Source organism: Diadema setosum, chromosome 1 (genome assembly GCF_964275005.1).
Source record: "Diadema setosum chromosome 1, eeDiaSeto1, whole genome shotgun sequence".
Taxonomy (NCBI): domain Eukaryota; kingdom Metazoa; phylum Echinodermata; class Echinoidea; order Diadematoida; family Diadematidae; genus Diadema; species Diadema setosum.
In genome coordinates, this window is record NC_092685.1 from 25501799 (window position 1) to 25527903 (window position 26105).

General features: G+C 39.5%; 1 protein-coding gene across 1 annotated transcript in view; it reads right to left on the reverse strand.

Annotated features, from left to right (window-relative positions):
• The window catches only part of LOC140227990 (uncharacterized), a 42775-nt gene extending 32207 nt beyond the window's left edge, over positions 1–10568 (reverse strand). The window contains exons 1-3 of the mRNA XM_072308422.1: positions 6557–10568; positions 5065–5355; positions 2998–3168 (exon numbers count right to left, since the gene is read on the reverse strand). Coding sequence (XP_072164523.1) covers positions 2998–3168; positions 5065–5355; positions 6557–10568 — 4474 coding nt within the window. The remainder of the gene's footprint in view (positions 1–2997; positions 3169–5064; positions 5356–6556) is intronic.
• Positions 10569–26105: the final 15537 nt, after the last annotated feature.

A 26105-nucleotide genomic window follows, 5' to 3' on the forward strand; every position in this document is an offset into this window, starting at 1 on the left:
GAAAGATCACCAAAGGAAGCGAAGCAGAGAACAGAGGGTCTAAGGCGATCGATGGATGAATGCCGGATGAAAGCAAGTGTTGGGACTCTTGAGTTGACGCTTTGTACCCTTATTGCTCATGCGTACAAAGAGCTCTACATAGCTCCAGACTCAGTCTTCGTACCACTGATTTTCTTCTCTAATGTAACTCTGGATCCTGCATCATGAAGCACTTACCGGTATTCCGTAATAAACAAAGAAACTTTGATCATCCGCCAGTAGTTTTCTAACTTTTCTTTAAAGTCTCCTGCAAAATGATGTAGACTCTAAAGTCCATCTTACAAAACAAGATTCACCTCACGCTGCTTTTGGCGGAGAAATCTTAAAACTGATTAGACTAGACTTCCACCATTGTGTAGTGTCTGGCGTCTTGTAAATGTCTGCAAATTATGGTCAAAAATAAATACCCGGGAGTCTTAAAATGAGCATTTTTTTGCCAAGTATTTGACCATCTAAAATTCGGTGTATAAAATGTGCTGGTGGCATTTGTTTGTTTGTTTCAACAAAGGGCCGTGCATGTTGAAACAATTTACAACTACAGTATAATGCCAGAAATCGTCTTCCGTGGTATAAGTTCTTTGGAGGTAGAAGTACATAGCAAACCCTTCCAAAATCTATCTGATTCCATTTCAACACAGCATTTCCTTCCAGAACTGGGAAACATATATATGTTTAACTATGAATGACTCTTTCTGTATACACAAAAGCCAAAGGCAAAAAGAAGATCATTTTATTAAAGTGCAAATATTAGCTTGTTTGTTTGCTGCTTTTAAGTCACCGTAGGAAGATGAAATTTAAGTTATCGTATGGTATAAACGTTTTCCAGAGGGCATCTTTCTTCTTTCGGTTCCTCAAAATTCATTCTGCAAAAAGACACACTATTATTACAGTGTTTCACCATGGCAGGTGACGGCGGAGATATACAATGCGTATCAAAAAAGGTAATCCAACTTTGGAGGGCTATTATTTTATAATTGTCAGCTATGGAGAGCGCAGTGTTGATTGTGAGGAAAGGGGAACTCTTCCTCTTTCCATCGATACCCAATTATGTTGACAAACATCATGCATGACTGAGCACATGAACTTTAAGACAACAATGACAAATTGCATTTTTTCCAAGTTTGCGTGTTATTGTGAAGGAACAATGCATGTCTCACTACATGGATGAGATGTGTCAATGAAAGTGGTCAAATCATCAGCCCAGCCTACATGACTGCAGATTCGTGTTTTAGGGTTTCTTCTTATGTTTTATGGCTCATTTCATTTCATTTCATTTCAAACATGCATGTTCACATGCATGTTTTTTTTTTAATTTTATTTCCAGCCGCTCATAACCTTCAACATGGCCACGTTGCGGATAACATGGTCCTTCCCATTAAGGCGATACTATTATCCATTTTACTCTCTCCATATTCAAGACACGGTTTGTCACTGGGAGCTACAGTGTGTGTTGAATATGAACAGAGAAAATGGACTGTGTGGGTTGGCCTCAGTGGGAGCGACCAAGTTATTGGACAAAAGACCATGTTAAAGATTATGGACCATAAAATGTTAGGAGTAAACCTAAACACAAACCCTAAACACAACCCTGCATTCGTACATGCTGGCCTATTTGGCAACTTTCATTGACAGATCTCATCCATGCAGTGAGACATGCACTGTCCCTTCACAACAACACGCAAACTTGGAAAAAGTGCAATTTGTCATTGTTGTCTTTAAAGTTCATGTGCTCATTCATGCATGACAATTGTCAACATAATTAGGTATCAATGAAAAGAAGAAAAGTTCCCCTTTCCTCACAACCTACAATGTGCTCTTCATAGCTGACAATCAAGAAATGGTGGCCCTTCAAAGTTGGATTATCTTTTTTTTTTTTTTTTGATACGCTCTGTATATGTCGTGGTCATGGATGCTAAATTTCACGGTACATGCACACGCCTTGTAGGCCTATGACTGCGCAGAAAATACCCTGGAAATGCAAGGTTCACTCATTTCATCTATTAAAAGCATAAAGGTGGTGTCCAGTTTGCAGCCATGTCTTATCGTATATTTCATTAAACACATTGCATCATGTATTTAATACATATTGATAAAACAATATGATTTGTATAACGTATGCTTTACATCTTGCTCCATCTTTAAGTAGATTGTTGGATGAAAATAAATCAAATTGATTTGTTTTGCAGCAATGCCTCGAGCCCCGGTAAAGTTTCTACGATGCATAGTACTTTCTTACATGAACTTTCTTTTGATCGCTCATATACATAAACTTAAAAAACTTCATTTATTCAGTTAGTTATAACACTTTTCTCTTATTCATTTGTCAATTTAAATGATACGTTTATGATTATGTCTCGTAGCCCTCAGACAAAAAAAAAAAAAAGAAGAAGAAGAAGAAGAAGAAGAAAAACTGCCCCGCTACTACAAAAGTTGCTCTCAACGAAAATGTTCACTTCCTTTAAAAGAAAGAAGAAAAAGATCCTCATTTCTGATAGATTTGACAGGCTGTCAATGGATAACAAACCTTTCGTCACCCTGCCATAGATCGTGTCCTTAGACCAGCTTTCAATGCTAGTATTGGTGTGATATGACCAGTTCCGTCTCACTTCCCCTGGATATGACGCAAACATCTGACGACATCATTATTTCAACTTTGATCCGATTACGAAACTCGTCCCTTTGAGCGACTTTCCCCCTAAATTTTACAATCTCTCACAGTGTGACTCTCACCATGTTCAATGAAAGCTGTGAAGTGGACTAGTAATTATCATAATCTACACATAGTCGAGTGGATGTACACATTACACTCGGCCGGTAGGTATGTACGTTGTTGGAAATTAGTTTTTGAAATAACTGAACAACAACAACAACAACAACAACAACAACAACAACAACAACAACAACAAGAACAAAGAAAAAACTGACAAACGAACAACCGTGAAACAGACTTTCGCTTACCTGGGGTGACACATGTGCTAGAACAGTCCATGTATTTGCTACCTCCCGTGTAGCTGACATCGGAGTACGGCTCACAGAAGCCGCAGGTATCCTCGACCCAGTCTCCGTCACAGAGCCCCCTGCAGTCCAGGCGGTCATCGTTGTGATCCTCCGTTAGGCCGGAGTCTCCACCTGATGTGGCAGGGAGAATATAGCGTATGTTTATTCTAGAAAGGAAACTTAAATCTCGGGTATGCATTTATGATATTTCCTTAAAATGTATTGTTAATGGTAATGGAAGTAATTATAACTAAATAAATCATAGTGTTCACATATCCTTTATCATCCATAACACTTCGCTTTGTTTTTATTGTCATCATTACACAGAGCTGCAGGAATAAACGTTTTATTAAAACATGTTCAGTTAGAAAAAATGGACGGGAAGAAAATCCAAATGATCTTCAAGTTGAAATCAATACCAGTCAAAAGTTAGACTGGAAAGAAGGAGTAAAATGTAATAAACACCACCGTAAACGAATTGAGCAAAATCATACGAAAATTAGGGAAATTATGAAATTGTATTTTCAGTTTTTTTTTTTTCAAAAACGGTTTTTGAACAGTTAATATGAATATGAAAGTAAGTGAGTTAATGCTGCCATCACCTCACAATTTTCCAATGACCATGTATACATTTTTCTGCACAGAAGGTATTAAGCACAATGTTATGCCTGGCTAATTGATTTTAAAAATGTTGATCTGTCAGATATATCAGATATTTGAAATTAAAACGTTCGAATTTCAGGTATTTTGTTTACAAACCATCTGCAAGGTTAGTTATAAGGTGGTGACATCATCAATTTACTCATTTGCATATTCATGTTGACTGTTCAAAAATATAGTTTGTGCAAATCAGCGAAACTTTCAAGCAATTTCATAGCTTCTTTAATCTTTATCCGATATTGATCAAGTATTTTCACAGTTGTGCTCATTGAATTTTAAAAGGATGGTACAGTATTGGGAGATGAGAATTGGGCTTTTAACTTTTTGCGAGATACCAAGAAAACACTTATGACATAGTGAAGAAATTACCATTTTAAGAGGAATTCAAAGTTTATTTGATGAAAATCGGGTTTGAAATGACTGAAACATCAAAAAACAAAGTAAAACAAAGCAATCGTAATAAAGTGTGGGTCCCACACTTTATTAGAAACGCTCTTTTTTTAATATCTCAGCCATTTCAAAACCAATTTTCATCAAATAAACGTTGAATTCCTCATAGAATTACATGCTCTTTCATATTTCATAAGAGGTTTCTCATTATCTCACCAAAAAATATTAGAAACCCGAAATTAGGTCTCAATCAAAACTATACGATCCCTTTAACCCTTTCTCATCAGATTAACTTTAAACTTGTCTGGAATAATCCTTTAAGGAGAAATGAGTACAATGAAGGAGAGGGAGATCTTAGAAGGAAAATAAAAAGAAGGAAGAAGGAAGTTCTTACTACTGTTCTTATCATATTACAGTATGTCCCCCCCCCAAAAAAAAATACAATCAGATTTTCGCATTGTAAACACCCAATATGAATTAACTGTCTAAATGCTACTTCAGGGTCTTAAAATATAACAGCTTAGCTCTATTTTGCAGAAAACCCCATTCAGTTTTGTTCAGCGGTCACAGAGAAATGTGGATTGTTGTAAAGCATGTCATGAGTCTGATTCTTCCAAGTTTAACACTTCGATGCTCCTGTTTGTGAATACAATAGACAGAATTTAGAGGGAAGAGATTCGTGACATGCTCCACAAAATTCCTCATTTCTCTTTGACCACTGAGGCAAATCGAATTGGTTTTTTTGTAAGATGTGGGCAGTGAGTTAGGGTAGTTTCATACCCTGAATTTGTATTTACATTGATTCACTAATTTTAAAGATATCATTGCGGAGGGTCCCGTTGTAACTTTTTTTTTTTTTTTTTGGACATACGGTACATAAGGAAGTAGCAATAATAGCTGCAGTAAATAATGTAGAAATTATACGTACAAACGATAGCAGCAGTGCCAAAAAAAAAGCAAAGCAACGCAGGTACTCACCCACACATTCGCCACAGCGGTCATAGAACGCTGTCGCATTGCAGGATCCAGAGCAGTCCCACACCTCCACGTAATCGGGAGCCTTTCGGCAGTTCCCACAGCGATCAGCCCCGAAGTCATCGTCTCTGTATGTTCGGCCGCCTACGCACTCGAAACAGTAGTTGATGTAAGCCGACCCGCCACATTCACCTGCGCAATCGTACTCGGCATCGCCCAGGCAGACGCCGGCACAGTCTTCCGTGGCGTCGCCGTTACATTCGCCGGCACAGTCGATTATACCCTTGCACTCCTCTACAGAGAGACAGACAGGGGGAGGGGGGGGGGGGGGGGTTGGGAGGGACAGAAAAAAATATATAAGTCGGGAGTGAGATCGGGATAGTATAACTCTATGATACAGAGATAGCCGAGATGATACGTGTAAACTCTTTCAATTTGCTGAAAACGATCACCTAGCAGACTGTGATGCGGTCGTTTTCACACTGCGACAAAGACAAAGTTTTCTTGATGTCATGACCCTACACAGATTTCGAATGAATATAACAGTGTAGCTGATGTTAGTAGGGCATTTTGATACTAAACATATTAAAGTTCATACTGTGAGCGACACAACCAATAGCTTAGAGATTTAGCAGAATAGATGTGGATCCCTGCAATGTCGTGCAGCAAAATAAATGTGAATGGTTGCAAACACACACTCATAATAAAAACAAAACAACAAAGATAATATCTTTGTTTTTGTTTTGTTTTTGTACCAAACAATATTATTGTTTGGTAGCTGAAATTGAGGGAATTCATGAATGTTTCTGAGGGTTCAAGGGGGGGGGGGGAGGCTTGGAAGAAATTAAATCCGAATAATTCCATATAGGGCTGATGATCTGCAGAATCAATCAATGGGTGATTGATGAAATTAACAAATGATATGCATTTCTCATAGAAATGATGCTTCCGATGGTTAAAGCACAGATTGCGATAATGATTTATATGAACAAGGAATATGCATGAGATATGTAATGACATGCAAATAGGGTGACTGGCTACTTATTTTACATTCGGGTCCACCGGAAAGGGATGCTAAAGACTGTTATGTAAATGTGTCTTGATTGTCATTTCTTTGAGATGCATCATCGCTTTTTTTTTTTTTTTTAATCATGACACGACGTCATGACCATGTTGCTAAATCACCTAAACACAGCAGATTCTGTACATGTTATTGATAGTGAATATGATATAGTGGAATTAGGCAGGCTCTAGGGATAGGATAGGCGTAACTGTCTCGATCCGACGATTCACCAAGCCTACTTATATTTTTCTTTCTTCGGACGTTGCTTTCAATTTCGAGATTATAGTGCCCAGTGCTTGATGGAATAAAAAGGGAAAGACACTTCTAGGGAGCAATTTATGTGTAAAATGGGTGTAGAGTTTCAACCACTTACGGCATGGTTGCATTGAAATTGATAGATTAATTATTCAAGTAAACTGCGTCTTGACTTACCGACAACCTCATTTGTGACAGCCTGTACCAATTCGGTGCACAGGTCTTGTTTACCGTCAAATCCGATGAACTCGAAAATTTCGTCGACATCTATGTCTTCGCCGGCGATGTCGACAATGACATCGATCGTTTTCTCACATCTGTTGACGTTCTCTAAGATTTCGACCATGCTTTCGTACGTTGTCTCGAGCCACTCGTCGACGGCGTCGTCTTCCGCAGCATTGACCATGCCCTGGCATATTCTCGTCAAACTTCCCTCGCCTGTCAGCACTCCAAAGATGGAGTCGAGGATATCAAGGGTATCGGTGCTTATAAATTGCGGGGCATCTGCCGTCTCAGCGTACTCCTCGGGCAACGAGGACCAATAAATGTCTTGTCCATACTCCCACCACCACTCCATGGAATCAAGGAAATCACGAACTTGATCAATTTCAGAGCAGAAGGCGAGGCCGTACTTATCAACTATGTAGTTCATGATCTCTACGAAGAGTAGTTTCGGATACTCAAGGACACTCATCCCAGATGTCAGTATATCTTTGACTGTGCTCCCTACTGCCCTACAAATGCCCTCCGGATCTGGATCCTCAAAATCTTCAATATCAAGATCCAAGCCAAGGACATCGAGAACGTGCGATATCATTTCTTCTTCGTCAAAGGGTCGGAGTGAACTTGGGTAGTCCGGCCCATAGAATGCTGGCACCATACCTTCTTCGCAGTGTTCAACCCATTCAATCCCTTGCATATCTGAAGTGAAAGCACTGCAAATAGCTTCCATTTTCCGATCGGAATCAGACACGCGGGATACATACTCGGACATTGCATCACACCAGATTGTTGCCGCACTAATGAGGCTGTCTGCATTGTACATCTTGGCAACAAGTTTGGTGGCAGTGCTGAAAGACACGAGGGGAGCTATCATTCCCGATTCTGCACCAGCCTGCTCAGCAATGTACTGCCACAAATCGTCTTTCTCGCTGTAACTACTGAAATCAGGCAGGCTAATGGGATCCACATCGATATCATCTGCACTGAACGTATCGTACAAAAAGTTACATAGGGCATTTACCGTAGAATAACCGGTATAGGCCTCGAGGGGTTCGGCTAAGACATTGTCGACTAGATGGTTGACGAATGCTCTACAGTCGCTCTTTGTGTTGGTCAATTTGATTATCTCGTCAGTAACTGATTCCAGTTTTGTTATGAGCTCCTCTTCCATCGACTCATCGACTCCCAAGAAAATCATGTCTGTGCACATTTCTTGTTCGTTGTTAAACCCACCAAGGTGTTGGTAAATCTGAGAGAGGGCATTCTCCAATGACGACTTTTCTGGCAGTTGGTAGTTCCAGTAGGAGCTGGAAATATCCCAGGAGTATGACGGCGACGATGACCAACTCGAGGACCAAGAAGTAGGCCAAATATGCCTCCAATCGGCATATTGCCAGCATGCCGAGGAGTACAACCATCCCCCACCGTAATACACCAATCCAGCTATCATATCCCTTACTTTATTATGGAGCCCATCGGTGTCGAGATTGGTCAAATTTGCCGCCGACGCGCACAATTCGTAAGGTCCTTCGGTGTCCAGACCTACAGATCCTGCTACTGCTTCGGGGATACCATCAAAGAAAATTTCCTCCATATACGCGTCCCAGTCTCCCCAGTCGTCCCAGTCGTCCCAGTCATCTTCTCCTGTTGCGTCATAACACAGCCGGAGAAAAGACAAATACTCCTCATTCTGCGCAGCTTCACACATGCTCGTGCCTGTCTCGTCGAAGAAGACCTCTGGCACCGTGTCGCACAAGACTAGAAATCCATCCCGAAATGAATCGGCTTGGTAAATCCGGCCTATAATTTGGATCCAGATATGGATGGGAGCAGCGAAAGCGAGATCATCAATGAATTTCCATTCACTGTCACCGTAAGATGACCACCATGATAGTGACGACCAGGAAAATGATTCCGAGAAAGTTGATGGAAAATTGATTGACGAGTCAGCTCCCGTCGTGAAAGCACTTGAAACACCAGCGCAAATGTCAGAGGCGTTTAAGCGGGCAAAGCTCATAACGGCGTTGATCAGGTCTGGTTCTTCATCCTCAATAGCTGTAAGCATGTCATCGCAGTATGAGCTGGATGTTACTATATTTATCATGTTAGATTTGATCGTTTCTACTATCTCGTCAATACTGCTACGATCACCTCCCTTTTCTTCACCGGCTGCTGAAACTACAGCAGAACAGAAATCATCTGGTGTGTCATAATCACCAAGGACTCTAGAGATAACAAGCATCACCTCAGAACTATCGAAATGGGGAAATTCAAAACCACTGGAACCCCAACCACTGCTCCAACTGTCACTCCAGCTGTCACTTGAAAAACTTGGGTTCCAGCTGTCGCTGCTGCTTGAAAAACTTGGGTCCCAGCTGTCGCTGCTGCTTGAAGAACTTGGGATCGAGCTATAGCTGCTCCAAGAACTTGGGTTCGAGCTGTCGCTGCTGCTTGAAGAACTTGAGATCGAGCTATAGCTGCTCCAAGAACTTGGGTTCGAGCTGTCGCTGCTGCTTGAAGAACTTGAGATCGAGCTATAGCTGCTTGAAGAACTTGGGTTCGAGCTGTCGCTGCTGCTTGAAGAACTTGAGATCGAGCTATAGCTGCTCCAAGAACTTGGATTCGAGCTGTCGCTGCTGCTTGAAGAACTTGAGATCGAGCTATAGCTGCTCCAAGAACTTGGGTTCGAGCTGTCGCTGCTGCTTGAAGAACTTGGGTTCGAGCTGTCGCTGCTGCTTGAAGAACTTGGGTTCGAGCTGTCGCTGCTGCTTGAAGAACTTGGGTTCGAGCTGTCGCTGCTGCTTGAAGAACTTGGGTTCGAGCTGTCGCTGCTGCTTGAAGAACTTGGGTTCCAGCTATCGCTGCTGCTTGAAGAACTTGGGTTCCAGCTGTCGCTGCTGCTAGATCTACTTGCAGAACTTGGGTTCCAGCTGGAGCTGTAACTCGAAGATGGGTTCCAGCTAAAGCTGCCGCTTGAAAAACTTGCAGAAAACCAACTAGATGTAGAGTTCCATTCCGGAGCTCTGCAGCGATTAACACCTTCGGAAACCAACATTGTCGCAATTGCCTGAGCATATCTGTCGAAGATATCGCTCACAGAACTGGAATCATACTGCATAGTGCCGGTTATCCCGCGACACAGCGAAGCATGGCTGTTCGGAATTAGGGATGTAATCGTTTCATCAATGAATTGGCCGACTATATCTTCGAAGCCTTCGTCTTCTTCATCGCCCCACCACCAGTCAGACGATCCCCACCACCAGTCACTCGATCCCCACCACTGATCAGATGATAGGAACCACCACTCAGACCATCCCCCATAATGATCGGAAGTCTCCGACCACCAGTCAGATGACCAAAACCAAGACGACCACCATGTGTATGATGAGTAATAGTAACTACTTTCTCCGCTGTAATACGAATCATCATCTCCCCCTTCAACCAGAGACATGATCTCGCCACACAGTTCATCGAAATCAGCATCCTCCGGCTCGTTGACCAGAGTGTCGCACACGAATGACTGCATGTCCTCACCCAGCAACTCAAGAATCAAGTCCTCGAAATTGTCGCACACGGTTTGAATAGCTTCGGGAACGGTGTCGGCGCTGAGTATCTGTCCTAAAATGTCCAACATCTCTCTGATATCAAATGGGAGCTCATCATATGAAGAATATGAATCGTAGGAACTCCACGAACTCCACCACCATGACCAAGAGGACCCCCATCCCCAGGACGACGAAAATCCCCATTCTGACGACCAGTGCCAAAAAGAGGACCATTCAAAGCTCGACGGGAAGAAGGAAAAGTCCCACGAATATAACGGCCAGCTCGACGGAAACTCGAAACTCGAAGGGAAGTCGAAGTCGGATGGAAAGTCGAAGTTGGACGGAAAGTCGAAGGCTTCTGCCATGCCTATTCCCATCACGAGGAACAGCAGGAGCAGCCCGCAGCGCACTCCAGGTGCCATTTTTGCGTTTCTACATCCGCTTAAAACAAGCTAGATGGAATATGATGGTAGTTCCTATTATGATGCTGTAGTTTAACGGCACTCGATGATAACATTCTACAGACGTCGACCAATTTCTCCGACTTCTGTTAGAATGGCGTACAGTGATAAGCTGCGTAAAGCACTTGGACCAGATCGATATTGGTACCTTGGTACGAAAGTCTTTGAGTGCTTGGTGCGCATACCCCGTAGAGCCTTAGTCGGTATTGATTAGAAGACCGAAAATCGATATGTTCAAAACTGTTTCTTAGGTTCCTATAGGTAACGAGAACGGCACAGTGGGAGTAAAAGAATAAAAGAAGCTCACTCTCTTTTATTCCCTGTCTCACTCCATCTCTCTTTCTTTCACGTAATCTTCAGTCTGTCTGAGTTGGTGGAGAGCTCTTGCGCGGCATACATGATCATGTAGACACTTTATATGGTGTGTATTAACAAAAAAGAAAACGAAACTTTCCTTCAGTTATATTCAACCAATTCAATTCATTTCTATTTGGCATTTACTTTCATTCAACAAAATTTACAACAAAGTACAAAGCATACATTACACAATTATTGTTTAATCATTTATGAAGAAATTATAAGGACCATCAAGTGTGTAATAAACTGCTTATGCAATAACTTCTCCCAAGCATCCAAGACAACACAGACTTCCCAAAACAAATGAGGAACATATAATCAGGAGCAAAAATATTCTACTATAATATCACCTAAGCACATAGAGAGCTAAGAGCAGTGTCCAGAAAAAGAAACTTTCTGTTCTGCCCTTGCCAATTCAAAATTATATTGTACATGTTCTTATTTGTACTCGTGTACGTCTATTATCACGTAATATCCACCTACCTGTGTATCTCTCTCTATGATACGTAAAATATGAATAGCCTGTGTCTTTTTGGAAGCTTCAAAAGTTTGGCAAATCAAAGGCATTTTTCTCAAAACATCCCAACAAGAGTGCATGACGCAGTAGTTCCCACTTTTTTTTTCTTTTTTTTTCCAGCATCGCGGTGGGCACAATCTATTTTAGCACACGATAGCAGTACCGGGTAACAGCGCCATCTAGCGTATGGGAGCGGTCAGTCAATGCGCAAGCTTATTCATCATCCGTCGTTGACTCCTGTATTTTCATGGCTTGTTCCTAAAACCACACACTATCCTTGCATGATAACAATTGCTCAATAAAGCAGCAACTCACTAACTAACCACAGAGGAACGATTTTGTTTGAAATCGTTGAAATTAGGTTGCAGAAAATTAATGAAAATGTATGTTCTAATTAAGACATTACAGCAGAAGTGGAAATTTTTGCTCGAGTAAAGTTTCGCGCTCAGCCAGGTGAGATGAATTTCGCATGTTTTCACTTCCACGGAATCAAAAGAGTAAATGGAAGTACACACGAGTAACAAGGAGCAAACTATTCGGGTGTCTTTATTTTCGCGTTAGTTCCATGTCGCGCAAAATGGGGAAAATTTTTTGCGTTACTGATGATGACTGGAAAGGATATTATGACGCAGACAATAACAATAAGTTATGAAGTGGAGCAACACATATACCGAGGTAAAACCGCAAAATTTATTCTCTTTCGTAGAATCCTCTGGCATTTTGATATCTGTAAAGGGTGGATTCTTTAAAGTAGAAGAAGGTTTGAAAAGAGTGTGGGTCGGGTGCGAAATTGTGAGGAAAAATGACTTGCGTTGTTTTTATATTTACTGTATAATCCTTGCGGATTTTCTCTATGTTCATTCTCATTTGCACGTTTTGTAACGATTACGCTATGTCTTTAATATTGACATAGACGTACCTCTTTTAGAGTGTTGAATGACTGTTTGATTTGGATTTTTTTCTTCTCTTCGGCTTGATTATTCACACTGTATACACAATCGGATTATATTGTTAGTAGGGGCTGTGACTTTGTGGCTTTTTTCACGAAAAAAGAATATATTTTTTCATGTGTCATTTTTCACTAAATGAATGGAAACCAGTTGAATCTGAAAAATTTGCTCGTGAATAAGAATGTGTTTGTTTAGGGTCGCGCACTACATCACTATACAAGCTGAGCACATATATTACTAGTATATACTATAGTAATCAACACGATGTGGAACTGCGCCTTTTGACTAGTAACGGTACCACTTGCCACTTCCAACCTATAACAACACTTGATTATTTTCTTTTGACATAATTGTTACTATCAAAAGTAATTGTGGTAATTATTACCTTGTTCATTATGTTATTATCATTACTCTATCGAAAGTCATCTTATCATCATTATAGTTACTATTATCATTAGTATCAGGATTAGGAATAGCATCATATATTCCTACTATATACCATTGCCATTATTTGCACACGTTGATAATACAGGCATTAGGCCTATACTCCATATTGGTCTCGTTCTTACTGTGTTATGACTGGCAGCCTCAAATGGTCGTCAGCGCATTAAAATTTTATATTATGTCGCAAACTTACTGATTATGGGGCATCGCTTTACTTTTTCCAATCTGCATGCAGTTGATTTGAAATAGAAGTAGAAGGGGAAAAGGAAACATTCTGGATATCTTGTTTAAAGGAGACGCAATGCGCAAAAACCCTCACTTTGTGTTATTTCGTAGTGTTCATCTGTTCTGGCCACACTGAGTACCTCTTGACCTCATGAACCCTAAATGCGACATGAATATTAAGGAATGCATCCGTAAACTCATAAAGCCTCATTCGTTTATTTTTTTTTTGTGTGTGTTTTTGTTCATTTCACAGAAATAGTGAAAATATAATTCTGCAAGAGCTTATATCTTCCCGTCATTCAGCCGATGTTCCTTCTTGAAATGGCTTCGTTGAACGATCTGTTTGCAAACCAATCATTCCAGCAGATTTTTTTTTCAACGTTAGAAACACGGTTCAATCGCAACATGAATTAAAAATGGCGACAGCTATCATAATAGGTGACTTGCGTGGTATATACACGCTTCGAACATGCAGGCTCGGGTATGTCGTGTAAACTGGTCTATGCACGTAAATCAAGGGGGCACTGGGCGGTCTGTAGACTTGGCACGCAGTAGAATGTTGTTTTGCTGGCCAGGGGTTTGCTTTCCTGACCTGTGCCTGACCTTCACGAATGTTCCGTATCGCATCTATGATTCATGATCAATGTGCATGGCGAAGGTTAGCGAGAAAGAAGAAACCCCATCCCCGTGCGCCCCCCCCCCCCTTCCCTCCCCACTCCACTCCCCCGTCCCACCGTGTGGTCCCTAGCTTGGAACATTCGGACCGACCATGTCCTATCAATTTCGCGCAGATCGCAGATAAGACATTCATGTTTCTTTCGCCGACTCCCGTAAGTCCCCAGTGACAAGTTTTTAAAAGTTTTTCATTTTGGGCGCATCGTGGGCCGCTGCACCTCAGTGCAAATTAGTAGACACAGGCAATCGGGCAGTGTATATGGCGATCTTTCCGCGACCGATTTCAGCGATCTGTGACGGCTAGGGTGTATCACCGTGTGTGATGGGGTAACCGTCAGGGTGTGTGACGAGTATACTGGCAGGGGGTGTGACAACGGACTCTTCTACCGCCTCCCGTGCACTTTGCTATGGTTGGGTCATAGTGGAAGTTATCTACACCTGGCATCGTAGACTAGTTTTTATGCACAGGTTTTCAACTGTACAGGTGCAGACGGAATCATATTCCCCTTGCCACTTTTATTCGATCGCCTTAACTCGTGGGGAAAAAAGAGAAAAGCTTGTCTCTTGTGATGTGGGATAAAACGGACAATTTGCTGATTCGCAAATTGGATCTAGAGAGTGACAGAAACTATCGTTTTCATCTTGAGATCCAAAGTTGGCATTAATGCACATGAGTAGAATCACACAAACGTAGTTGTAATGGATGTGATTAAAAATCGAAATTAAACTAAACAAATTGCGGCCCTTTGAAATTTTTCACATTTCTTTTTCACAAATCGGTGATATTAGTTCATATGCTCTAAATGGGACAACTCTTCACTAAACTGTAAACAAATTATACACTGAATTTCCATGAGTCAGACGGTATGATATCAAGATGATGATGATAGTTCATATTGGTAACCAGACATACCACGATATCATCATTATGGGGAATAGCATTATCATTTTGGAAACATCGAATCATTTTATCTATTTATCTTCTTTATTTTATTTATTTATTTATTTTTTTATTTTATTTTTTTTTTTTGGGGGGGGGGAGGGGGTTTCGAGTGCGCCCAATATCTCACAGTCTTGCAAGCATTAGCATTTTTTATGTTATTCTGTGAGTTTTATGCTTTTTCTATGCTGTGTAAAGGAAACATAAAAGAATTGAGAATCACATTGGTTTGTTCAACAAAGATGTTATAATTACATATAAGATATAATTTTCTGTTAACTCCCCCCCCCCACATAACAGAGAAATAGTTATGTTTGGAAATGTATTTCAAAATGAGAACGGTTTAATTCCCTCTGATGGTGACATTTGTTTTTGTTAAAGTTGTTTCCTGTTATTTATTCTGCTCGCTCAATGCAGTTCTTCTTGTATTTCTGGAGCATTCTTTAGGAACAATGTGTAAATCGAACATTTTGACAAATCAACGCATAAGTGTATCTTAACGGGGCACACGAGGTCGTATGTGTTTATGTTTGTGTTATTATGTGAGATACAGAGATCCGCATCTTAAAGGGGAATTCCGAGGGTTAGTCTGAAAAGAAAAAAAGTGTAAAATTGCCAAACACAACAATGAAAATTTGCAAATATTGAATTAATAAAGTCCTCCTCTCACAAGTTGCCAAACAGTTTGTATGTAGAATTTTGAAAATTTCATTTTTCCGTTCAAATACAATCCTGGCCTAGTCTGACCGATTATTCAACCAAGAATAGCATGGAATTATGTTAAACACTTTTTTAACAGAAAAATTGAATTTCATATTTTGATGGGTACATGATCAAAAGAAAATTGTGAAGTGATGGCACCATAACCTCAATTACATTATCCATATCAGTTGTTCAAGAACGGTTCCTTGAAATTCACATTCAATCTTTAATTTGCTTACTTTTAATTCGGTTTTTACCAAGTCTTCACTGTTGTGTGTGTTGTATTTTACTCATTCTTCTCAGACTCGCTTTTAACTGCCCTGGAATTTCCCTTTAAACGACCGGTAGAGTATTGGTGGAGATGAGGAATGGGCTTTTAGCTTTTTGCGAGATACCAAGAAACAACGTGATATAATACAGAGCATACCATTCTAAGCGGAATTCAATATTCATTAGATGAGAATTGGTTTTGGAATGGTTGAGACTTCCAAAAACAAGGTAAAACAAAGCGATCCTTATAAAAGATGGGTCCCACCTTTTGATAGGATTGCTCTATTTTGGATATCTCAACCATTTCAAACTCAATTTTCATCAAATAAACGTTGAATCCCTCTTTGAATTACATGCTCTTTCTTATTTCATAAGACGTTTCTCATTATCTCACCAAAAAGTGTTGGAAACCTGAAATTAGGTCTTGACCAAAACTATACAATCCCTTTGAAGGCATGATTTACCATTTGCAGATGAAATAGAATCCCAGCATTGATACTTCGAATTAGTTCCATATGTGAGTTTGGGATAAAATCAACCAATATAAAAATTTGAACAAGTATAATCAATGTTACAAGTATTGTTCTATACACAAAATGTGAACAATGGTTATACTAAAAATGTTTCCAGACTAAACCGTCTACAGTTACGATTTATTGAGAAAATGGTGATATCTCCTTATATTTAAGATTCTATTGCAAAATTCTTATATGGTTTTATAGGATGTTTTGTGATACAACTGACCTACACAAAATGCATAAAATGTGATATCTTGAACATTTTTGTAATAAAATCACTGCTCCCAAAGGTAAACAAGCACTTTAATCTATTGAATATAGTCAGAAAGCAGTCTTAAACAAGGATTGATATGACCAGAAGACAACACCAAAGAGCCGTATGCATTCTTTATTGATTTAATTTTTGCAGACAGTCGAAGGTTAATCCTCTTCTAGTTAAACAAACATTTTTTTTTTTTCGTAGTAAAAAAAAAAAATGACTGCTTCGATACAATTAGTGGTAAGGATGCATGGTCTCTATTAGGTTTCGCAGCTCATTGTAACTGTCTGGCGTTCTTCATGATACTGTTTACATGCGTATGCCTTTTTCGGGAATACGTTAATAGGAGGGCAGCGGAGTATGAATTCTCGTCCCGTTTCTCGCTCGGGCACCCGAGCGTCGTATGCAAAACAATTTCAGTTTCCAGTTCAGTGTTCCGTCCGCCCTTGGTTCACTTCGTTATGGTGACATTGAGGAGTCAGTTGGCACTCCTTCCATCGTGTAATGGTAGAAGGAAATATCGGACAATTTATTATAGTCTTCCGCTCACACCAGTATAGACTGGTGCAGTTTTAATCAGTTACGGGGTACCCGATTTTTAGTTTATTCAAAATGTCTTTGTATTTATCTCGTTTGCTGAGGAAATATAAATGATGCACGTTATACAGGGTGGGTGATTTTCGTTGTAGGTCCGTGATTTTACTAACCAGCTTAATGCCCGACCAAGTCTGTGCATTAGTTGTTTTATTAAATACATGTAGTGAATTATAATCTGATTTACTCGGAACCCACTTTCGATGAATTTCAGGCTAGCACCAGCTCCAAGCAAATTAAACCGCGCACTCTAACAATTGCAATGCATTCTGAATACACAGGCATTGCAACTGAGCGTAGACAAGCGGTAGTTAGTACCGGTCATTAGTACAATAATGGTCGGTGAAAAGTAATCTTGGGCCTTTAGGAAAAATAAAAGACTGGACACGGGCATAGCTCTCAAGCAGTCATTTCATTAGGATCCACATACAATTATTTAATACTCAATAGTGCAAACTTAAATCTCGCTCTCAGACACACACGCAAAATGTGTGACGTCACACGCAAACAAGCACAACACACGCACAACCAAACCGAATACATTATGAAAACATGCCCAACACAAACAACCAATATACACAGACACACGGACGTACACATAATTACATACGCACACACGTATACGTACAAGCATAAACACGACTCACAATCGCTGCTAAACCAGTCACTCGTGATAGTGTACAGGTCAAACGTCTGTCTGTAGAGATAGCTATTTTAATGAAGGGAACAAAGTCGTTTCCTTCTTTGCAAATTGAAAGTCAAAACCGAGCTGTCGGAAGTCCTGGCCCTGTATTCGCGTTCTCAGGGGAATAAGATAAAAACTAAAAGCAAAGCAACACAAACACAAAACAATGTAAGACTGAGGTGATGTGAAATGCATTGGTGGCGAATGAACGACTAAGAATTATAATATTGTTCGTATACTATTTTGCAAGGGTTGCATTTTTCTAGTATTACCTTATGTAGTTGCATTGTTGCTATTGTCCTTTCTGTCTTACTATTTCTTCACAAAAAAACGCACACACCCACACCACACACGCATACACACACACACACACACACACACACACACACACACACAACTGTTACAGTCGCTAATTCGTCTACATCTGAAGACCATATTGCCAGAGTGAAGGTATATGGAAGTGTGAGGATATGTGTATGGAGAACGTATAAAGTTTTTAATGCCACCATAGGTGGGAAATTAACTTTTATCCCATCTCTCTACTGCACTGCGCTCTCACTGAACACTAAAAAACGAAAAGAGGAACAAGACTAGCAAAAACGTATTCAGAAGAATATTCCATAAACCTTTGGAGCCATTTTATTTGCCAACAATTAATGCTTTGTATAAACAAGCACGAAGAAAAAAAAAACACGAAAGAATAAAATGGAAATATTTTCTTTGACAATCACAAGACAAAGTATAACTTACAAAAACGGTGTTGATTGAAGCTACGGATGAAACAAACAAACGGAAAAAAAAAATCAGTATATCTCGGAGCAATGTCGAAGCTGTTTGCGATATATATATCATACAATCGTGATAAAGAGTTAAGTCAAACATGAGCCTTTTAAGGCCAAACTACAGGACAAGACTAAACGGTACGGATAAAAGGGTCATACCCCGCGTTCAATGCTCAGTGTATAAACAAAGACAGGAAATCCCTATTTCACTCGTATAAAAGGTCAATCAGTTTATCATTACAACGAAAAATTCACCAAACGCTGTACGCCAAACATTACCGTCTCATACGAGTAATGCACAACGTAGCTTGCACAACAGGTGTGACAAACACAAACAAATTATCCTTCGGTATACTGTATTTCCCGTACTGCACCGATGCACAGAAGCTCTTGTATTTGAAACCATGTTACAAAACGCTGTTTTTAACAGCAGTAAAAACTTTGGACAAAATCCACTCAAATCACTCCTACTATGTGCTCCTCATGCACCAGACAATGCCAGAACGACTCTCGGGCATGAACCACTTCTTTTTTTGTTTAATGTCAACTTTGGAATTTTAGAACAAATAATATGAAAAGTGATGCGTTTAAACTTCAAAATGTTAAATCTTTATTTTCTCTTTCTTCTCATCTAAGACTGAAAAGGTAGAGGACATCACTTATGCATTACATGATAAGAATTTTCCACGAAATGTTATTAATTTATTATGAAGGAAACATTTATTATTGGTCGGACATGATAAAGGCTCAAGAAACATATACAGCAACTCCTCCCACAAGGTCATATAATCTTTACAAAAAAAGTTATAAAATCAACGTGAAACATATGATGTATTGGTCATTATCGTTATCATGATATTGACCATCTCGATCAATGGTCAGTGGAGTGGTTTAACAAGTCAAATTTCGACGGAAACTCCACGAGGGGTCAAACTAGTGCGAAGAGAGCTTCGGGAGTCAACGTGTAGTCCAACATGGTTTATCATGACTTTTAGTGTTGGCAGCTGCAAACAGACACAGTATTACTAAGAAGAGGACAACCGTAATATTATTATCGGCGGCCGATGCGATGAAAACGATTAAAAAAAAAGTATTATTTTTATTTTCGCGGGGTGTATCACGGGCAGGCGGGCGAAATGAAGAGGCTCACAGCTTGCTAATAATCATGCGAGCCGGAAATATCCGTGACAATTTGAATACCATTAAGAAACTGACGCGCTTGTTGGCATCTCTTGGCCGTTTGATATAGTGTTTGAAAGACAACAAGAATCATGCGCCACACCCGTGATTGAATGACACACCCTCCCCCCCCCCCAATATATCCCCCACCTATTATCATGGTGGTATAGGCCCAAGTGGTTTGGGCCCCTCAATCAAAGTGCGTTCCCCTTCACATCTTCCGTAGACGCGTCTTCTTGTTTGGGCAGTGTATGATGGGGGATTACAAGGTATCGTCTAAAGTGTGCATTTCCACTCATTATATACCAATAATTGGTCAATGAGATGCAACTATGTGTGATTTTCACCACATTATTCATTCACTTATCCCGACTCCCGAGAATATCAAAAAATAACAATGATATACGCAGTATTCGACGAGACACACTACTCGCCGAGGATGAGCGGAAAGTATTCTGCTCTCCGAGTTACATATTCACAGACACCACTTAAAAAGAATTTCGTTTAAAATGTTCACTTTCCAGTAAAATGCATTGATTAAAAAAAGATAATAAATTAAATCGTTCTAATGACATTTCTCAATAATCACAGGATATAACCAACAGAGACCGGACACACTTTATAACAACGATTTTTAACGCCTCACTACCGGGAAACTTGGAATAACGTTTAGAGGTCTTTGCCTATTTCATGACGTTCGACTTTATAAGCCACAAAAAGAGAATGATAAAACAATGATTATACTGTACCAAACTTGACAAAGGCAAATTATGCGTGTGTGAACAAGGTTACTCCAGAGCTTGAAGCTGTACAGACACAACCCACGGCAAACTTGAATTTCATATCAATACACAAAACACACTTTATAGTTTCTCTTCCCTTCGTTCACCTGTTCAACATCTGTTTTATAACTACATCACAGAGATTACTTCTAAAACAGTCAAAACTTGATAAAAGATGAGAAGTAAGGAGCAGAGGTTTCAAGGTTGACCATTTCATTTTCCTAAATCCGTTCTATTTCTCTACCATGACTCAGCTGCAAATATTGAAGAACTACAAACAGCGCCCTCGCAGGACCGAACAAGAAGAAGAAGAAAAGAATAATGACACGTGCTTGCATAAAGGATCTGGGATAATATAGGCCTACTGCTTCCTAGCTGACAATGTAACAGAAACGTGTATCACTTATACTTTTTTTTTTTAATTAGCTGAGAGCAAATGGAAGGAATTTGCAAATTCACTGGAGAAAGAAGAAAGAGTAGATACGGATCTACTCTGCATGTATGATGAAGTTGTGGGTTAATAGTCATCACATGAAAATTGATCAGTGTAGACTGTCCTACACGAGCATCATACTATTTTCATGAGATTTTACCATGGCTTGACCATTCCTTCATATTATGTGGGTGAGTGTGTGCGCGTGTGTATGTGTGTAATTTATGTCAAGGAGAACAGTATGGCATGTTAACTGCTATAAATGGAAATTGCTGCTATTGAAACATTACATTCCCGCATGTAAAGGTAAAACTAGAAATGTCGCTAAGGCGACTGGTATGCCTCCGCCATAATGCATGATTCTCCTAATAGGTCTATGGTGCATGTGGACAATGTGTGATTACATTTTCACAAAATTGGCAAAATATTAAAATGACAAGTTTGTCACAAATGTGTTGAATGTTCACCTTCCTTGACCTAGGTTTAATTGGATGAATAGGAGAGCATGTATTTGGGGATTTAAGGACTTTAACTTAACTTTGACCCATTCATAAGTTCATGCATTGAGTAATTTTCAAGGTATGGAGAAAAAGTGCAATTTCTCTATTGAAAAGTACATTGTTACCATTTTCATCTGACCTTTGACCCTAAAATTCATAGGACAATCACTGTCAGGCAGAACATGCAGAAATGTGTAGTAAGTTTCAAGATAACTTGAGCCACTTCCGAGATATGGAGGAAAAAGTTAGTTCAGCACTTTCCCTTGATCTTTGACCTTTTGACCTTTGAGGCAAGAAAAAAAAAAGAAGAAAGTTTCCAGAGAATCTCTATTAGGTTATACATGCTTACACCAAGTGTAGAAAGAAATAGTAATCCTGCTGGCATTGCATAAATATGAGGGAAATAGTAAAATTTTGAAGTGTTGCCCTTGACCCCCTGACCTTTGACCCCATGAACCCTAAATTCTCTAGATAAGCACTGCCAATCAGTACATGTATATACTCTGTTCCATGAAGATACCTTGAACAATTTCCAAGGTACGGAGAAAAAAATGAAGTTTTAATAATTTTACTTGATCTTTTGACCTTTGACCTCATGACCCCAAACTTTCACCAGAGAATCTTAATTGGGTATTACATGTATACACTAAGTTTCAAGAAAATATCTTCAGGCATTGCATAGATATGGTGGAAATAGTGAAATTTTACGTATTTGACCTTGACCTTTTGACTTTTGACCTTGAGCATGTGCACCCAAAAGTTGATAGGCACAACTTCACTCTCTAATACACATACATGCCAAGTTTCATACGATACCTCAAAAGGTTTTTTTTTTAGTTACGCTGTCCTCAAAATTCATTACGGTCGGACGGAAGGACGGACGGACGGACGGACAACCCGAAAACATAATGCGTCCAGCACCACTTCTTGGGATGAAAATACGATAATAACCGCACACGATAAGCTTATGTAAAATGTCTTACCGCCCAATGGAATGACAGTGAAACTGAAAAAAAAAGAGAGAAAAAAAGGGGGGTAGGAAAGTAATGATGCTCGATAAAAGATAATCATTAAGATCTTTTTAACGGTAGTTTGGCAACAACGATTAAAAAAAGGATAGTTACTTTTTTTTTTCTCACTAAAAGCGTTTTCAAACTTTGATTGAAAAAGTTGGTCCTGTATTTCGCAGTTCATATGCAGCATATCTCACAGATTTAAAGATATATCATAAAGTTCTCATTTTCTTTTCATACAAAGCCACCAATTTACAAGGCTGGATGGGGAAAGGGGACGGGGTGGGTGAATAAAAGAGAGCAATGAACACCTTAATGACCTATTTTCCTAGCTGTTTGTGGCGTTGAAAATATCTAGAGAAATGGGATAATGATGCGACGATGCACATCGAAGATGAGGATTTCAAAAGGGGGTGGACGACATTTGATACAAAACATACATAGACGAGGGTGACCAGCGGCGCCCCTGAGCACGTCGCTGCTATAACTTCGCCGGAGAGTGGCGGGAGAAAAGCCAACATTCCGGCATCTTCTACAAGTGTGTTCATTTGCTGGATGCTTGGCTTCTCAGAGCAAGTAACTGATGATGGTTGGTAAGAATGCAATCAAAAGAGAGGAGGAGGATGAAGAAGATTAAGAAGAAGAAAAAAAAAGAAAAGAAAAGGAGAATAATGACAAGAAATAAACGTAAGGATGACATGAAATAAAGCCTCAAATACTACAGCAAATCAGAGTCCGGGTACTTGTTTTACGATTACAACAGCTGCCTCCATATACATCTCGATACAGGTGCATGTCGGGAGTTTAAGTCACGGATGTCAACGGTGGATTTTGCTGATGATCTTTGATTCTCATCAGTTGAAACTAAGGAAAGGGAGTCCCCTTTTATCCTCTCAAATGTCACGGCGAATGACATCACTCTGCCTATATGCCTGATGTAAAAAACTTTGGAGGAATCTCATTCCACTATTAACCAGCGCATCAACCCTCGAGGACTAGTGGAAAGTGTCAGATATTGACACGATGAGGCAGGTGCCACAATCTCTGGGGAAAACAAACAAACAAACGAACGAACAAACAAACAAACAAACGAACGAACAAATTTACTAACTTAGTATACTAACTAATAATAAAATGGTCCCAAACCTAATAAAAACGTAGTGCTGGTGTTTCTACACCCCCTATTTCAGCATTCTGATGGCAATTTCTGACAAGTCAGAATGAAACGGCGTTGAATCTTGTGGCTGATTGGAACTGCACCACTAGCAGGGGCAATTTGATGGCCGTTTCAGAACTATACGAGGGAGCCTAACCACCCGAGACAAAATATAGAGATATTTTCCATAGAGGTGATGCAACATATCAAGAGCATAAGTATTGAAGTATGTTGGCTACTCTTACACATTTTGCATAATTTGGTACATTTTTTCATAGTGTTAATCTTAAGAGACACAGGCAGAGAACTTAAAAGAGTCCTTCCCAAAGTGTGCTGGGGCTGGTACAACATGACAAATTATCAAAGTTGGAAGCTTGCCGCCAAGAACCAAGTTTGGTGCTATCCCAACGGACCCAGTATTGGACACTTAGATTTTGGCGCTAGTAATTCGAGTAGCTGGCGAAATAATCGACCTGCGCGTTTATCATGAGCATCATGCACGCACTCCTTCAAAGGCTCTAACAGTCATTTTACATTCTTCTGACAAGAACCATGTAACAATCCCGTGAACGTCTCGTAAACCCAGTCACACACATGCTTAGGTCTTCGGGAATTCATCTTTGCAGACATCCATGTAAGTTACGTCGTTACATTCACTAACAGTCTTCAAATCTGATGGTCACTGTGGCAAGGTTTCTTGGACCTTCAACATGCTCCGTTAATAGCTCTGGAAGTAAACTGAAATACAGGAGCGGAAAAGAAGAAAAACAACTGACACACACGAAAATACATTTCTGTGGATAGGCCCTCCACGTGAGGAGATGCAACGGCAAACACAGCATGGTAAGCATTTTGCTTTGTCCCCCTCTTATAACTCTGACCAGATTGTAGCTTGAAAATGTGAACGGGAAAAAGTGTCAGCTGCTATATAGTACACGGGGAAGAGGGTGAAGGGTATTTTGTCTTATCTCCTATACACAAAAAGTACAACTATTTCAGATAATAGTATAACTACAGATTGTATTGATACACCAACATAAACAACAGGTATGGACTGTTTGCATGCAAATCAACAAACAAAACAAAACTATGGTATTGACATACATATACTCAGCTACTAGAATGGAATCCACTTTATAATATTGGTAACCCCTTTCACCTTCTTAAAAAGTTCCTTGGAAAAATAACTCATAACATAGACTGAAATAGTTAAACAGGTATGCTGCAGGTCTGATAAATAATAACACCGATTTCTGGCAACATATTTATCAAAATCAATGAAATAAAACATACATTTCCATAAGAATACTGTGGTATAAATATATAGCCATGTATATCAATATGCTGACTAGATATTTTATTCGTTCAGACAAATATGAATTGATGGTTGTCATGGCAACCAAACATAACACAACAGTTTGTTCCAAATTGTGTCAACTAGACTCTACAATCCATTGTAACCACATCTATTTCAGTGACTTTTTGTATAGATATTTCAAGAATAATCAACAAGTGTGCTTTGTGTATTATCTTTTGAAATATGTACATCCATTTGTATTTTTTGCTTCTTAATGCAATCATATACAACACACTCCTACTTGAATTCACACAAACGACAGCATTTTTTCCCTGTGCTCATTTCATCACAAGTTTTGTGTCTTTTCTTCTTCTTCATCATTGTCAGCCACACTTGGTCTGGATGATTTGCTCATGTATACAAATACATGCACAGTGCTCTGGTCAACACTTTTGAGCATGAATTTCTTTTCTTTTTTTTTCTTTTTTTATTTTTTATTTGTGTGTATGTGTGGCCTGTCTTGGTCAGTAAATGCACACACACAATATTTTTGACAGCTCACCAGATAACAACAAAAGAGGGCGACATGTATGAAGAATATCCAATCTTTTCTATCCATAAGCATTGAACACTTTGGATCATGTGGAGATGTTTTGATTAATCCTGAAAGTTGTTGGTTTTTTTTTTTTCACAGTTTAATGAACTGTCAGAGAGAAGTATCCAAGAACTGGTGTTGAAGGCTTATATGTTGTTGTTGTTGTTTTTCCCTTCTTTCTTCAGTGTTCTTCCACTCAATGTGCTTCTGTGTATGATAATATGTTGTTACTGAGGCTTGGGGTGCTATTTACATCTCACCTGGATCCCGCTTTTGAACATCACACAACCAATCATCAAACCGTAGATAGAAAACTACATTTATATATAAATTCCTCCTCTGTAGTTCTACCTACAAATTCACTTTGTACAATATTCACCCAAAACTCGGACACAAATTTCTTCACATCAACAACAACAAAAAAAAAGATGCTCTAGTAAAACAATCAATCCCAAGTGAGAAAAAAAAGTATTAACATTTATCCTAATGTAAATTGGTTCCACTACATTTGTGTAAACTTAAGTCTAGTCTTACCTATACTTCTAAAGAGAGCTTCAAAAACAGAAAACTTATGGGAATCATCTATGAGGTTTTCTCACCACCTTGAATAAAACCTAGTAAAAAG